The sequence below is a fragment of the Lithobates pipiens genome, unplaced genomic scaffold (assembly GCF_037356315.1).
Source record: "Lithobates pipiens isolate NorthernLeopardFrog02 unplaced genomic scaffold, aLitPip1_a1.2 Scaffold_30, whole genome shotgun sequence".
Lineage (NCBI taxonomy): Eukaryota > Metazoa > Chordata > Amphibia > Anura > Ranidae > Lithobates > Lithobates pipiens.
The window spans coordinates 45,338,684-45,355,707 of NW_027507791.1; the positions used below are offsets into that span (position 1 = coordinate 45,338,684).

Genomic DNA, 17,024 nt, shown 5'->3' on the forward strand with positions numbered 1-17,024 from the left:
CAGCGGTCTTTGACTGAGACTTAGAGGTGATGGGGACAAATGCAGCATTAGATCCATGTTGCATCCACCTAAGTTAGTGTCTGTGTTTATTTTGTTTAAATCCCACACTTCTCCTTTAAAGCTTAAGTAAGCTCTTGCTACCATTATATTAAATAAAGATATCATTTGCAGTCCAGGTCCAACTACTGATAAATTTGTAAAACTTATTTATTGGGTCAAAAAAATGGCCACTCATATTATAGCAGATAAAAGAGGCCCATCGCAAATGATGGTGTCCAGGACGATGAAGCAGATGTCAGCTGGGGAGCCACCCAGGTCAGGTGCCATGGGAATATGCCCTGGTCCAAATCATTTGGTGGAGGGGGGATTATGGTGTGGGGTCGTTTTTCAGGGGTTGGGCTTGGCCCCTTAGTTCCAGTGAAGAGAACTCTTAAGCATACTAAGACATTTTGGACAATTTCACGCTCTCAACTTTGTGGGAACAGTTTGGGGATGACCCCTTCCTGTTCCAACATGACTGTGGACCAGTGTACAAAGAAAGGTCCATAAAGACACGGATGAGTGAGTTCCCTTCACTGGAACTAAGGGGCCAAGCGCAACCCCTGGAAAACAACCCCACACCATAATCCCCCCTCCAACAAATGATTTGGATCGGTGCACAAAGCAAAGTCCATAAAGACATGGATGAGCAAGTTTGGGGTGGAGGAACCTGACTGGCCTACACAGAGTCCTGACTTCAATCCAGTAGAACACTTTTGGGATGAATTAGAGCGGAGACTGCGAGCCGGGCCTTCTCATGCAAAATCAGTGACTGACCTCACACATGGGCTTCTGGAAGAATGGTCAAACATTCCCATAGACACGCTCCTAAATCTTGTGGAAGCCTTCCCAGAAGAGTTGAATCTGTTATATCTTTAAAGGGTGGTTCAAATCAATATTGAAACCTACAGACTTAGCCCTTGTACACACGGTCGGAGAATGTGTCCTATCAGACCGTGTTGTCGGATATTCCGACTGTGTGTGGTCTGCATCGGACTGTTTCCGTTGGAATATCCGTCGGACCAAATTTTCCAACTTGCTGGAAATATTTTCCGACAAACTGGTCCGATAGGATATACTCCGATCATGTGTAGAGAATTCCGATCGGACAAAGTGCCACGCATGCTCAGATCAAATTCCTACATCAAAGCTATTGGCTACCAGCCTGAACATAGTCCCATCGTAACGAAATTACGTCATCACGTTCTGAATGATCGGATTTTTCGACAACTTTGTCCGACCGTGTGTATGCAACAGTTTCGGACAAGATCTGATGGATTTGGTTGTCGGAATCTCCGACCGTGTGTACAAGGGCTAAGACTGGGATGTCATGAAAGTTAATGTGCATGTAAAGGCAGGCGTCCAAATACTTTTAAAAATATAGTGTAAATCCTTTACAAGCCAAGGAAAGAGTGACTAGGGGTGTCACAGTCATATATTTTGCCTAAAATGTTTAAAAAACAAGAAAAATAAAACAAGTCCCTCTTTCTAATTTCAGGCAATTAGGAACTATACTTATACAATAACAATTACACCCATTTAGCAGAGGAGCCTTTTCTGTCATCAGGGTTGGAACATAGATTTATTATTTGAATCAGCAGAGCAAGAGATGGTGATGACTCTAAATTGGACATCAATACGATGGGCACATCAATAGTGAGCCTTTGGTGGCTACCAATCCATAGAAACATACTTATGAAGCAGACCTAAGCATTTGGACTTTAGGGAGGACCAGCATGGGGCTCCCCTGATCTAAAACAGATACTTGTCTATTGAAAACAGCAGATGCTACAGTTCTTCCATGTTAACGTCAGTAAAGCAAGACGGACTTGACAATTTAGGTGACTTTAGAAAACACCTCTAGGTTGGTCAATGGAGCCAAGCTCAGAATTCTGGTGTTTCCTGGCATGGCACACTCTGTACATACCTAGAATGTCTTCACAATGCCGGGGCTGCTCTAGCTACACCCTACAAAGCATTTTCCCAAAATGTCAGCTCTAGGGACTCCACAGCCTACTTTTATATGATAAGTAATTAGAATAAGTGATCTTGTATAATACGTAGAGAGTTTCACTTTGTATTCCAGAGAGTTCTGTTTATTGACATGGCATTGATTGTCATTCCAAAACCCCTCAATGTGAATCTCCTCTTCACCTTCAGGTAAAGCACAACTAAACAGACACATATTCCCTACATTGAGCACTGAGCTCAGTGTACGATCTTCAGATGGGGCCTGTCTCTGGAGGTTGTGAGATCACTTCAGTCTTCATATGATGGATGAATATACAGCAGGTGATCAGGAGGACACAGCCAGATATCACCAGACGTATGAGGTTCACCATGGTATAATCTTCCTTTGGTGTGTTTTCTCTATCCGTTCCTGAATTGAAGGTAAAATAAAAGGTGATATAACTCTATCAAATGTACAATTACTTAATTTTGTGTTATACCAGCCATTCTAATCAAACCCAATGAAAGCAGATAATAGGAGGCTTGCATTGATAACAAGGGTCACAAGAAACCTTTCCTGACAGAGACATGGATTCCAGTGCTGACCTCTTTCCAAATTCCCGTTATGCTGACTAACTTACATCAATACTTTCTAAGGCCTTGACCTGGTGAATATCAATAAAATCTGAGTTGAAGCTCCTTATCAGCATATGTATTCCAGGTCAGCGGCACAAAGCATTGAGGTTTGGCATGGCGGCAAGACAACTAAGGTTTGCAGTATGAGAAGTAAGAGTCGGTGTTTCTCTATCCACTTGCCAACTGCCTAACTGGGAATGTACATCATGATTTTGGCGTTAAATACTGCTCTTATGGCAGCAGCTAGCTGTCATAACCCGGTATAGTTTTTTTTCTTTAGGCAGTTGGCTTTCAGATAAAAATGATTCCCGCAGCAGATTCACCGCAAGATTACTTTTATAGGAGGCGCGAGAGGTGCACCCCCTCACGCTGCTTCCCGAGCGTACCGGAGCCATCGGTAACCCGGAAACCGATCTAATTCAGCCGATAGCTAGGCAGGAAGTCGAGTGTAGGCAAGATGGGCCCCCCCCCTCACTCGGCTCTATGCCCTTGGAGGACCGGAGCAACCTCTGACATCACTTCCGGTTCTCAGGCTTAAAGAGATGATTTTTGTTTGTTTTTTAGAGTCAAAGTGTCAAAAAAATTATTTTGCAAAGTGTAAAAAAAAAAAAAAAAAAAAGTTTCTTTTGCTTTTAAGGGTAAATGATAGATCTGGAGTCTTTTTGACCCCAGATCTCTCATTAAAAAGGACCTGCTTATGTCTAGTACAAGGAATGTTTACATTTCTTGTAATAGGAATAAAAGCGATCAATAAATAAATAAATAAATAAAGGAACTTTGTAGTAAAAAAAAAAAAAAGAAAATAAATAAGAAAAAGAAAAAGCATGGGTTCACTTTTAAGTATGAATTTTAACAAATTGCATTGTTGGTGTACTTACCATTGTTGCAGTATAGCCAGGGAACCACATTCTTCGAGACATTACTGACCGGATTCTTTGCTGTACATATAAAGGTAAAATTGACATTACTGGGAGGTACAAACACAACGTTCTGTGTCTGGTTTACCTTACTGATGTTTAAACTCCTCCAAATAATGGTCATTTTACTTCCATCTACTGAGTCCACCAAACACGTCAAGCTGACCTCACATGTCTTATTATCAGTCACATCGGGGTTGATGGTGACATTCTCAGCCGTTAGATTACCTGGAGGGAAGAAGCAGATAACATTCTAGAAAAGTATTAAAACTTCTAATCCCCGGTGCTAGAAATGAGCTTCCATGTAAAAATAGATGATCCACTTCAGCTCCAGAAGATTTTACCTGCTGTGGGTCCAGACCATTTTTTGCTATTCGGCACTGTGTTGCTTAACTTGTAATTGCACGGTCATGCAACACTGTACATAAATTACATTTATGTCACTTTTTTACTTTCTTTTGGTGGCATTTAACTCCCTAGTACCGACTGTACGCACATATGCGGCCTCGGCTTTAAGGGGTTATACCTGAGCTCATTTTCCACTCCTCCCGTCAGTGGTAAATGGTTTGTCTCATCCCTCTAACTGCAACATCTGCTGAAGAGCTTGTTCTTTTTAAAAAAGACAAGACTTGCTGGCTGGATCACAAGCTGAAAAAATAAATAAAATAATAACGAATGCATTCATCACATCTAAGAATTGGTAAGCTGCTATATGACAAAGAACTGAAGGGCCTGGTATGGAAATTGGGGGGACCCCCATGCAATTTTTTTTTTTACATTTTGGTTTGGGGTTCCCCTTAATATTCATACCAGATCCAAAGGGCCTGGTAATGGACTTGTGAGGGAACCCCATGCCATTTTTTTCAATTACTTTTATGTTTATTGCCGGGACTGACAATTCATTATAGCCGAGAGTAGTTTTAAATTACTTTTTTTCCCTTTAGAAATGTAATTTTGCTCTTGGACTGTTCTAAACTTGAGAAACATGCGCCACTTTACAGGCATGCTATAGACACCCCCAGGTATGAAATTTAAAGGAATATTTCACTTTTATCGTTTCACTTTAAGCATTAATAAAATCACTGCTCCAGAAAAAACTTCAGTTTTTAAAACTTTTTTTTGCATTGATACATGTCCCCTGGGGCAGGACCCGGGTCCCCAAACACTTTTTATGACAATACTATGCATATAAGCCTTTAAAATGATCAATTTTGATTTCTCCCATAGACTTTTAAAGGGTGTTCCGCGGCTTTCGAATTGCAATTGTTTGCTATTCAGCGAACAGGCAAACACCCAATGTTGGAGTGGAATCTCAGAATAATGAAAAATTTGTCCGAATTTGTATTCAGACCAAAATGATTTGCACTACTGGATGACTCATCTGACAGCTCTTCTGGTCCCTTCCTTTGTTTCTGGAACCTTGGAGAAGCTTCCAGATGTAGTGGGTGGAAGCTAGGAGGAGCTGTCATGCACATTTTTGAGGGCCTTCCCTCATAAATAGGTATGAGTCATGCCAGCGAGGGAAGTCAGGTGGGAGATAGAGGTGGAGTGCTAGGGGAGGCTGTCGGAAGCCCTCGCTGGGCACCCCTTAGTCTGGGGGGGGGTGACCTAGCTCCTGGAGCTGAGGTGCTGGAAAATTCCCCCTACAACATTTGAAGGAAACCCTTCCTGGAGACATGGGAGCAAGTGAGAGGATCAGAGGACCTGGCCAGTCAGCCAGCACATCCGGAAGATCTCCAGAGAAGTTAGCCGGGTGGGCTGGTGAGTGTTCAGACTGGGAGGACTGGGAAGAGAGTGTCAGTCTTGGAGGACTGGGGAGAGAGTGTCAATCTGGGAGAACTGGGGAGAGAGTGTCAGTCTGGGAGGACTGGGGAGAGAGTGTCAGTCTCGGAGGACTGGGGAGAGAGTGTCAGTCTGGGAGGACTGGGGAGAAGTTAGCCTGGAGGGCTAGTGAAAGAGGCAGCTGCATCCACGTGGGTTGGCAGTGCCTGAAGAGATGGCGCTGTGATCAGTGACCACAGAGAGGAAGTGTCGGGAAACTGTGAGCTGTGTCTCCCCTATCTTCAAGTATAGGGGCTGCAAGTTCCTGCTTGTAATGGGCCTTGAGTGAGTGCTGGAGGAAGAAGAGGATATAGTATATAGGACCCTAGAGAGGAAGAGTTGTCCCTGAAGTTGTTTGAAGTCAAGTAGGCATCCCATAACTTCCAATCTTTATCCATGTTTTTATCCCTCAATAAAAAAAATAAAAAAACAAAGACACGGACTGTTCTCTGACTCTGAGTGATTGGAAATTTGGTGTGCCTGGCTGTGCAGGAGTGGGGGATGCCATTCTACTTGCTCCTTAGGGCGTGCTCTTCATGTATATATATATCCAATGGTTGTCAGTTGGGATTCTGATTCACAACTTGACAATTGGATAGCCTGGTCACATCTCTAAGAACAAACTGACAACCATTGGATATTTTTCACTCCATTGAGATATTTTCTAGACATGATTTTAAGGGGCTAAGTGTTCCGCCTCCTCAGCTCTCCGAGCTGGATGCACTACATGGCCGCCATCTTGATATCCAGCGTTTGGTGATTTATCTCAGCCATTCGATACAACATTCATGCATCCGCCCCTGAAGAAGCGAGCACGGTCTCGCGAAATGCATAGCGCTTTATTGATGCTTGTTTTTTGCCGGTACATGCTGGGTATTATTGATGTCTGTATTATATTTACATACTTCCCTGTCTATATGTATGTAAATTTTATTTTCTTATTGTGTATGTGTTTTTACTGACCTAGCAACTTTCAAGTTTTATTGTTGCTCATTGATGTATAACATTTGTAATAAATCTTTGTATATTTACTTTCATCTGGGTTGTGTGCTTTGGCTATTATGCCGGGTAACTCACAATCTTTGTTGTTGCCGCTCTGTCACATAACATTTTGAAACAAATAAATTGATTTTGTCTCAGTGTTCGCTGTGAACATTGGCTAAACCTCTCTCACCTGACTCACCTGACAGGCTGACTCGAACATTGCCTGTTCGGCGAACAGTGAACAATTTGGGGTATTCGCTGCAAATTCGGAAAGCTGGCAGAACACCCTGTACAAGTGTGAATGACACGAGTACAAATTTATCTGAAGTTACAAATTATTTGAAATAAAGAATGCCGTATCTAAAAGAATGGAACGTAATGATCTAATAATAATAATAATAAACAATAATAAAAATAGAACCTTTTTATTATTATTATTTATTATTAATTTGTTCCATTCCATTTGTTTAGATGCTGCATTCATTATTTTGGATAATTCGTAAATTCAGATAAATTTGTATTTGTTCACAAACAGCCAAACTTGGAAATTCCAACATCTATAATTTAATAGTTAGTTAATATTAGTTAGTTATTATTTAAAATTTTACTGATTGTCTTTCTTTTTTTTTCCAGATTTTCGAATTTTCGAATTCCAAAAATTCAGATATTCGGAATTTGAAAATTCGGAATAAGAAAATTCAAAATTAGGAAATTTGAAAATTCTAAATTTATTTAAACATTCGGAAATATGGAAATTCAGAAATGTGAAAATTCAGAAAATTCGAAAAATTCGGAAATTCGAAAAATTTGCATTTTCAGATTTTCGAATTCCGAATTTTCTAAATTCCGAATTTCAGAAAAAAAGCAAAAAAACTAAAACGAACACATTTTTTGTCAGTGCACATATCTACCTGACACTAATTGCATTTTGTAATGTAATGTTAAATGCTAATGCATATTTTTATAATTTGTGATTACAGTTTTACAAAGAATAAGAAATTGAATTCTCAGTTAGATTTCAACTGTTAACCCTTTTTCCTCAGTATTTTTTTGGGAAGTTGTTAGCTGTCTACCAAGCCTTGTACTTCAAACAGATTGTGAGGGCAGAACAAGACCACATGTGTCAAAAACAAAGGCCCGTGGGCTGAATCCGGCTCCCCCAGGCCATTTCATGTGGCTCTTGCACCTCTCCTGCAGCACCCCCTCGCCTCCACCCCCGCACCTTGTCTCAGCAGTCAGCAGCAGAGGGGAGAACAGAACTCCTCTGCCAGATCCTGTGCTTCTTGGTGCAGCCGTAGAGAATTTAATTTCTGCTCCCCCTCCACCTAAGCAGTCAGCAGCAGAGTGGAGGACAGAACTCCTCCTCCAGATCCTGTGCTTCTTGGTGCAGCCGCCTGTCTGGGCAGTCCCCAATAAAGTTTCTTGTGGATGACCCTCCTTTGCAGATTTGCATGATCTGCTACAGGAGTGTGAGTGGCCTACGTGTCGGTTGGCACCTGCCCTTCACAGTTCAAGTCTTGAAGTGGAGTTCCAACCCCCCACAAAAATTTTAAAGTCAGCAGCTACAAACATTGTAGCTGCTGACTATTAACATTAGGATACTTACCTGTCTAGGGACCCCGCGATGGTAAGAGAAACCGGCAGTGAAGCCGAAAGGCCTGTCCAGGGATCCTGTGATGTTGGCACCCCAGCTGATTTTCAGATCGCCTCTCGGGTGCTGCCGCCACCATTCGTGGTAAGGAAAGCCTTTCAGCTTCACATGCCGGTTCCCTACTGCACATGAGCTTTCTAACTGGCCTGGCAGCGGAGGAAGAAGAAGGGGGCCCCAACTTCTGAGGGACTTCGGCGCGGTGGAGTCTCACGGAAGTGGGGATGGGTACCTGTCAAAAACAGGTACCCGTTCCACCCTCCCCCTGAAAGGTGCCACATGTGGCTCCGGAGCGGGGGGGAGCAGATAAGAGGAGCTTCTACTTTTGGGTGAATTAAGTTATTACTAAAACCAGTAAAGTCGGAAAATTCCCTCCGCCAGAACTTCTGCTGGCCGAATTCCAGCCAGCAAAAGGTTGAGAGCAGGTCCTCAATTTTTTTTCGGTCGGAAATTTCCGATCGCCTGTAGCAATTCCGATGCGCAAAATTCCTACGCATGCTCGGAAGCATTGAACTTAATTTTCTCGGTGTTAAACGTCACCGCGTTCTTGGCGGTCGAAAGCTCAGCGAACTTTTGTGTGACCGTACGAGTGCAAGCCAAGCTTAAGCGGAATTCCATCTGAAAAAAACATCCGACAAGATTTTTCTGGGGGGGGGCGGAAATTCGGCTCGTGTGTACGGGGCATCACAGGTACAACCGGCCCTTTGAGGGCAGCCATAATGCTGATGCAGCCCCCCCCCCCCCCCCCTGCAAATTAAATTGAGTTTGACACTTGACCTGGAATAGACCATATCTGAACTAGGACCCCACTGACAACAAATTCCAGAGACACTTACCGAACACGGTGAGATGATAAATGCACGTTTCCAATGAAGAATTGAATCTAGTTGTGAAGATTGTTGCGTTGTAGGTCCCTTGGTCCTCCCGTTTTAGCTCACTTATTGTCAAAGATCCATCAGATGTGCTGTTCAGTCTTCCAGAAAACTCTTTAGTTACTATTGGATGCATTGCATTTGGTAGTCCTTGCATTGTTGTGATTAAATGATCTTTACCGAATTTCCAAAAAATCAGCGTCATCGGGGGGGAACCAACTCGTCGGATGGGTGTGACCCCGGCATGACCAACTTGTAGGGTAACAGTTCCTCCCACAGCTCCAGCTATAGTTCCTTCTCCACGGGATCTTTCACTCGCTGCATCTGATAAAAAAAAGGTACATTTGGATTAATCAATAAAAAAAAAAAAATAAAAAAAATAAAAAAAAAAAAATATATATATATATATATATATATATATATATATACACATAAAGAAATGAATGTATATATATATATATATATATATATATATATATATATATATATATATATATATATATATATATATATATATATAAATAAAGAAATGTGTATATATATATATATATATATATAGAAAGGCCAGTATGCTGGCCTGAAATTATGGGAGGAGCCCGGTGGAATATATAACCAGCCCATTCGCCTGTCCTCCTCGTCGGTTCCGGTGCGCGATACCCGATACGTCAGGTATCAAGCGCCGGCCATTCAGACCAGACGCAGTGAGCCCGTTCGTCAGTTCCCGCATTTTTCGTCCCCGTCTTGACAGCTCGTCTTCTCGTTCAGCAGCGTCCGTCGGTTTCGCCGTCGGAGTGTCGCCGTACCCATCGAATTTGTCGTTGCACGTCGGGCTGGCTGTCGCAGGTAGGGCTTCGGCACCCCCTTTTTCAATTCATGTATTCGATGTACCGTCAACATTCCCTGTACTCACGAGCCGCTCGCTGCTTTCAAATCGAATGTTTTCTGTGGCCCTCGTACGCATGTCGCTGTTTTCTACTTTCGATGCAGTCGTTATCACTTTTTCGACACGTTCGATTACGCCACGTCAGGCGATTCATTCGCAGGTACGGCATTCGAAACCGTTCGACTGCCCGAGCATTTCTATTAGTATCGGTCGAATCGTTCGACTCACAGCCAACTGCTTGTTACGACAAGGCAAGCAGTCCGCACGTTTCGCTTGCCCTGCTTCAATTCGAATATCCCTTCATTCATGCAGTTATGTTATGTATTTCATTCGATCTCATTCCAATTCATTTCACTCCCAGTCATTTCTTCCATTTCGAATCATTTCTGTCACTAGTCGCGCTCCGGCGCGAATCCTGTTGCACCTCTGGTGCACCGATTCGCTTTGGAGTGCCCCCAGGGTTTGGCCTCATTTCTGTACATGCTCCAGAGACTGAATCACTCGCAGGTTCACGCACGATCCCTGATTTTTGTCTTTGTCATGGCATATCATTTCTGTCACTTATTACGCTCCAAATCGAATCCTGTCGCATTCTCTTATGCACCGATTCGTCTTGGTGTGCCCAGCTGCTACGCCTCATTTCGGTACATGCTCCAGAGACGGATTCTTTGTAACCTACAGTCCAGTCGTTGAATCCTGTCTCTGTCATGGGATATCATTTCTGTCACTTATTACACTCCAGTTCGAATCCTGTCGCATTCTTTATGCACCGATTCGTTCTGGTGTGCCCAGCTGCTACGCCTCATTTCAGTACATGCTCCAGAGACGGATTCTTTATTGTTACCATCAGTCCAGGCGTTGAATCTTGTCTCTGTCATGGGATATCATTTCTGTCACTTATTACGCTCCAATTCGAATCCTGTCGCATTCTTTTATGCACCGATTTGTTCTGGTGTGCCCAGCTGCTACGCCTCATTTCAGTACATGCTCCAGAGTCGGATTCTTTGTTGTAACCATCAGTCCAGTCGTTGAATCTTATCTCTGTCATGGCATATCATTTCGGTCACTTATTACGCTCCGATTCGAATCCTGTCGCATTTATTTATGCACCGATTCGTTCCGGTGCGCCCAGCTGTTACGCCTCATTTCAGTACATGCTCCAAGGACAGGACTCATCTGTTTGGTTCAAGGACTCGTCCTCCGATTCTTGTCTTTGTCATGGGTTTCATTTCATTTCACCTATCACGTTCCGGTACGAATAGTCACATCTGTGTACCAAATTCATCCCGGCGTGCCCCAGGAATGGCCTCATTTCAGTACATGCTCCAAGGACAGGATTCATCCGTTTGGTTCAAGGGCCTCGTCCTCTGATTCATGTCTTTGTCATGGGTTTTCATTTCATTTCACCTTATCACGTTCCGGTACGAATAGTCACTTCGGTGTACCAAATTCGTCTCGGCGTGCCCCAGGAACGGCCTCATTTCAGTACATGCTCCAGAATCCGTTTCGTGCTCAGTCGCAAAGTTGTGGCATGGCGATCCGGATCTCTGTCATGGCAGCTTCTCTCATCTCACTATCACATGCGGTCTGGATGCCTACCAGGGGGGCCTTGCTCCTCGGCCTCATTTCATTATAAAGTTGCCTCAAAAGGAAAACAGCTTCGTTTAGGCGTGTTACGTTGTTTTTCTCCACATTCAAGCGCAGACTTCCTGCAATCGTCGTAAATACACATCCAAGCGCAGACTTCTTGCAGTCGTTGCAAGCACGCATCCAGAGATAGACTAATCGCAATCATTGTACCAGCACGCATACGAGCAGAGACCTCTGGCAGTCGTCGCAAGCACGCATTCGAGCCTAGACCTCTTGCACTCATTACAAGCACGCATTCGAGCATAGACCTCTTGCAGTCGTCGCAAGCACGCATTCGAGCCTAGACCTCTTGCACTCATTACAAGCACGCGTTCGTGCATAGAGCTCTTGCAGTCGTTGCAAGCACGCATTCGAGCATAAACCTCTTGCGGTCGTTGCAAGCACGCATTCGAGCACAAACCTCTTGCTATCGTTGCAAGCACGCTTTCGAGCATAAACCTCTTGCAATCGTTGCAAGCACGCATTCGAGCATAGACCTTTTTCAATCGTCGCAAGCACGCATTCGAGCATACACCTCTAGCGATCGTTGCAAGCACGCATTCGAGCGTAGACCTCTTGCAGTCATGACAAGCACGCATTCAAGCATAAGCCTCTTGCGATCATTGCAAGCTGATGTCCGGGCTCAACTTATGGCAATCATTGCTGGCAGGCACTTCTGCCTGCTCAATAGGTTGCTTTGGGGGAAGCCTGGATACCTTCCTAAATGTTCGTTGTATTACAGGGTACTTATACTTATAGGCATAGTTGATCCAGGGAAAATCCGATTGCCTCTCGAGGGGTCAGGAAGGAATTTTTTCCCCTACTGTAGCAAATTGGCCATGCTCTGTTGGGGTTTTTTGCCTTCCTCTGGATCAGCTGCGGGCGTAGAATTGGGGTGTCGGGTGGTGTGATACCTTATTATTTCAATTGTGGTTGGACCGGATGGACTTCTGTCTTTTCCGGCCTGGCTACCCACGAAGCCTACTGTAAATCCTTGCAATCGCTGCAGGCACGCGTCCTAGCATAACATCTTGCAAATCATGGCAAGCACGCATCCTGGGTAACATCTTGCAACCGTCGCAAGTACGCGTCCTAGCATAACATCTTGCAATCATGGTAAGCACGCATACTGAGTAACATCTTGCAACCGTCGCAAGCACGCGTCCTAACATACATGCAAGCATAACTCCCGCAGTCTTCGCAGTGCACATGCGGAACGCGAATTGCTCGCAGTCACCACGTACACATCTCCTCCGACAAACTCCCGGGCAATTGTCGCAAGCACACGTACAAACACAACCTTTAGTCATGCCAAGGCTCGCGACTTAGCATAACTTCTTGCAATCGTTTGTTGCAAGCACGTTCTCAGTGGTACGCTAACTGGCTACACCTCATTTTCAGCAGCACTTAATTGGCCACTCGTCTCCTGTGGCCTTTCTTACAAGCCACTCACTGTCGCCTGTCCGGCTGTCTCTTCCTTGGGACAGTTGAGTTCAACCTCCGTCCGCACCAGGATCATGTTGTCACACGCGACTGGCTTCTTCCGTAGCACGCCCAGGCTATTTCTAGCCAGCGTTCAACATTTCTTATTCTTACAATGCTCGGAGAACCATCGGTTGTTACAGCCCATACAGCAAGATCCCCACTACGATGCGTCCAGAGGCATCAGCCCATAATCTTCGGCCAATGCTCGCCCATTACAACTGCCATCTTTACGGACATATAATACCCTCGCATATTCCCCAGTTTAGTCATCCAAAAGACACCTACAGTCCCTTCACGGCATGTCGAGCGTCCCTATGCACGTCATCCCTCAGGGGTCGCGCCTCTGTGTCACGCCGATTGGTCTTACTGTCTCTCTCACAGGATCCGGAGCAAGTCCTCAGCCGGGTCCCCGCGGCAATAGCAGTCCTTGCTATGCGGGAGGAATTCCTATCGTCTGGGAGTGACGTCTCTCTGTTCATTCCCTTCGCGTCTTCCCTTTCTCCCCAGGTGATGACTGACGCAGCGGCCTCCACGGGCTTGCCGCTGATTTTTTGGCCACCTCTGGCTCGCAGCTCCCTGGCCTCCCCAGTTACTGGCAATTCCTGGCTGCGCCAAGGCGCCCTCTCTGGTGGTATGTACTTCCTACGTCAACTGGTCCAGCTCTTGTTGTTGTTTCAGTTCAACATCCATTCTTCCTTTATCCCCGGTAAGTTCAATCAGGCAGCGGACGCCCTCTCCCGCTTTAACCTTGTCGCGTTTTCATTCAGGTACCCGGAGCCGGACCAACATCAGCAGCTATCCCGGACTGGTCTCAACTGACCCTGGGTTAGCCCCTCACCTCCTAGCAGCTACCCAACTCGTTTGATCACTCCCTTTCCCGCAATACCCTCAAGGCCTATCAATCAGCCTGGAGGGCCTTTAACCAACTTCGTCACGTGTCACAGTACAGAGACGTCCCGTGTCAAGCAAGTCACAGCCTTCATTTCCTACTGCCACTCGCAGTTGGCGTCATCCTTTAATACGATCCGGCTATACATGACCGGTGTACAACATCTTACGTCCCTCCAGGACCCTACCGTACCCTTCCTATTTTACCACGCCGTTCGGGCTGTTACGCGCGGTATCCAGGAAGCGCCAGCCGATGACCGGCACCAAAACGACCGCCTATCACAGGAGACGTTTAGAAATACGTCAGACTTCCTGGCTACTTCACCTTTTCGGTCTCCACGTTGGTGTCATTTACAAGCAGCCATACACCTCGCCTTCCCCGGCTTCTTACGGCCAAGCAAGTTTACTTGTTGTAGCCTCACGGCACGCATGCTGTACCAGCACCACATGGTCCGATACAAAGACAATTTCGCCTTACACTTAGCAGTCTCCAAGACGCAGCAGCTTGGCTCGGGTTCGGACATACACCGCTATAAGTCCAACAACCGTCGGTACCCGGTCGCCATTTTCACGCGCCTGTCGGCCCCCTTTTGGCTGATCAACCAGGAGTTAGTCCTCTTCTGCCATTTCTCACTAAACCTCTGAACGCTGCCCGGTGCAACGTGTCAGGATACTCCCGGGTGTCCTTCACCTCTGTCCTACTCACATTATCAAGAAGTGGGGCAGATGGAGGTCCACCTGTTTCGCCCGCTACATACCCAATCCGCAAGCGGAGATGACCCAGGCCTTTGTCGAGCACACCCAGTAACAAACTTGGATCAATAAAATACAACCCCTACCTGAATGATTTTGCCCCCTTATTTTGGTATACCGTACGTTAGACCAGGGCACACTTTCAGGTCCATTTCAAGTAAGCGAGTTTATGTTAACCTTGTTTGTCATCCTTAACCGTATCGGTCAGAGGGCTCCATACCATAAATAGAAAGGCCAGTATGCTGGCCTGAAATTATGGGAGGAGCCCGGTGGAATATATAACCAGCCCATTCGCCTGTCCTCCTCGTCGGTTCCGGTGCGCGATACCCACCCACCCATCCCCCTTTTCAGGGCATTTCTCAAGCATCATACTCCTCATGAGAGTACTCTTTTCTCCCCATTCATATTCATTTCATTTATCACCCACTTTCTATCTAAGGTATGCCCCCTTATTTTGGTATACCGTACGTTAGACCAGGGCACACTTTCAGGTCCATTTCAAGTAAGCGAGTTTATGTTAACCTTGTTTGTCATCCTTAACCGTATCGGTCAGAGGGCTCCATACCATAAATATATATATGTATATAAAAAGAAATGTGTGTATATATATATATATATATATATATATATATATATATATATATTCATTTCTTTATGTGTGTATATATATATATGTAATCACAGCAGAAGCCGATCAGCGAGGGCAATGGATGTCCACCCAATCATTGGGAAGAGACACAGAACAGAGCTCTGCCTATGTAAACAAGGCAGAGCTCTGTCCTGACAGCAGGGAAAGTGATTGGCTTTTGTGTCCCTGCAAAGCACGCCACACATAGTACACAAAAAGCACTGGCTAGGCACACAGTTAACCCTTTGATTGCCCTAGATGTGTAACTCCTTCCCAACCAGTGTCCTTAGTACAGTGACAGTGCATATTTTTAGCACTGAAGTATCACCCCCCCCCCCCACCACCCTTTCATATCCCGACCGCTCTCTGGGGACCCTGGTGTAAGGGGGGCTCTCTGGAAACTCTGATGTAAGTGGGGGGAGGGCTCTCTGGGGACCCTGATTTCAAGGGGGAGGCTCTCTGGGGACCCTGATTTCAAGGGGGAGGCTCTCTGGGGACCTTGATTTTAAGGGAGCAGCTCTCTGGGGATGACTTTCTTCACTATGCTGCTATGGGCTCTAGCCCCAGATCTTTTGTAGACCCAGCAACGCCCCTGCTTTGGGTGATTTCCACTAACTATCCTGTTGCATCTCTGGCACAGAAAAGGAAGGTAATCCCCCCCCCCCCCCCCCCCCCCCGTGGCGCACAGATAATAAAAAAGAACTGGCAGTAGTTTTAACCCTACCCTACTCAATCCAAAACAAATTCTGATTTTGGCTATAAATACACCTTCATGACATTGTTATAGGAACAACTGAAGACATCCTTACAGTTCTTGAGGTTCAGAAGCACAACGATCCAGAAGTAGAAATGAGACATTTCGTTTCTTGCTGTGGAATGGGTCAGTCGATCGTCGTCAGTGGATGTGCCAGAGAGGCTGGTCTATGGCACACTCTCTCTATATATATAACAGGTTAGGGGAGGGCACAAGAAAAGTGGTGGTTTATATTAAGTTTCGTTTTGGGTGATGGTCGATATGAAAACGAAACTCTGTAACTTTAGTAAAAGTGAATCAGCTTTATTGCATACAAAACTATTTTATCCTATGAATGTATGTAGAATTCGTTATTTGTGAATTTACAAAGAATAAAAAAAAAAAATGCAATTGTGTCTGTATATCTGCCTGGAGATATCATTTTCCTTGAATATTTCTATGAATATGGATATACAGGAGTGCGGTGGTGGAGGAAATCAGCATAAATAACAATATAACACATTTGTTCAAGAAGTAAAATGCCCCTCATACTTATTATTTAAGGTACTTACATAGCGCCATCTATTTATGCAGCACTTTCCATATACATTGTACATTCACATCGGTCCCTGCCCTCAAGGAGCTTACAATCTACGGTCCCCAACTCACATTCATATACTAGGGCCAATTTAGACAGAAGCCAACAGGCATGTACTGGCCATTGGGACTACTGTGAGTTTCCCGGCGGGCCGATGGCTCAGTGGGCCGGTTTCAGTGACAGCGGACCGCCGCCTCCCTCCGATCCTCTTTCTCCCCCCCAGCGCTCACCTCCTCTCCCTGGCTAGTTATGCAGCGTGTCTGAATACAGATATGCTGCTCAGGAGTCGGCATTGAGAAGCTCATCATACGACCCGGAAGGAGGGCGGCCTTACAAACCACTTTGACCTACAGGTAAACCTAGATTAAGGCTTACCTGTAGGTCCAAGAAATATCTCCTAAACCTACACGGTTTAGGAGATATTTACAAAAAGACAGGTACCGCTGTCTACGGCGCATGCGCACTGAGCACGCAGGAGATAGCGGCGATATGCCACTCGTGGCGGCTCCCATGCGCATGTACGTCATCGCGGCTCCGGCGAATCACAGCGCCGGAGCAGC

The 17,024-nt window shown here is 45.3% G+C and overlaps 1 protein-coding gene across 2 annotated transcripts; it reads right to left on the reverse strand.

The window, feature by feature from the left end:
* Positions 1 to 2,113: 2,113 nt before the first annotated feature.
* Positions 2,114 to 16,073, reverse strand: LOC143942746 (SLAM family member 9-like). 2 transcript variants are annotated; one of them, XM_077464130.1, is made up of 4 exons: positions 15,943 to 16,073; positions 8,832 to 9,191; positions 3,631 to 3,770; positions 2,114 to 2,419 (listed from the first exon to the last, which is right to left on the reverse strand). In XM_077464130.1, the coding sequence occupies exons 1-4, from the start codon at positions 15,989 to 15,991 to the stop codon at positions 2,375 to 2,377; spliced, it is 594 nt and encodes a 197-aa protein (XP_077320256.1). In that variant the 5' UTR covers positions 15,992 to 16,073; the 3' UTR covers positions 2,114 to 2,374. The 2 variants fall into 2 exon arrangements, with proteins under 2 accessions (XP_077320256.1, XP_077320255.1); XM_077464129.1 differs by having other exon boundaries at positions 3,504 to 3,770.
* Positions 16,074 to 17,024: the final 951 nt, after the last annotated feature.

Excerpts from the sequence above, each read along its gene's own strand:
- LOC143942746 (XM_077464129.1), bottom strand. The coding sequence starts at position 15,991 with ATGTCTCATTTCTACTTCTGGATCGTTGTGCTTCTGAACCTCAAGAAC. Across the intron at positions 3,771-8,831 it reads TTATCATCTCACCGTGTTCG|GTAATCTAACGGCTGAGAAT; the intron begins GTAAGTGTCTCT and ends TCTTCCCTCCAG. Across the intron at positions 2,420-3,503 it reads CTGGCTATACTGCAACAATG|GAACGGATAGAGAAAACACA; the intron begins GTAAGTACACCA and ends CCTTCAATTCAG.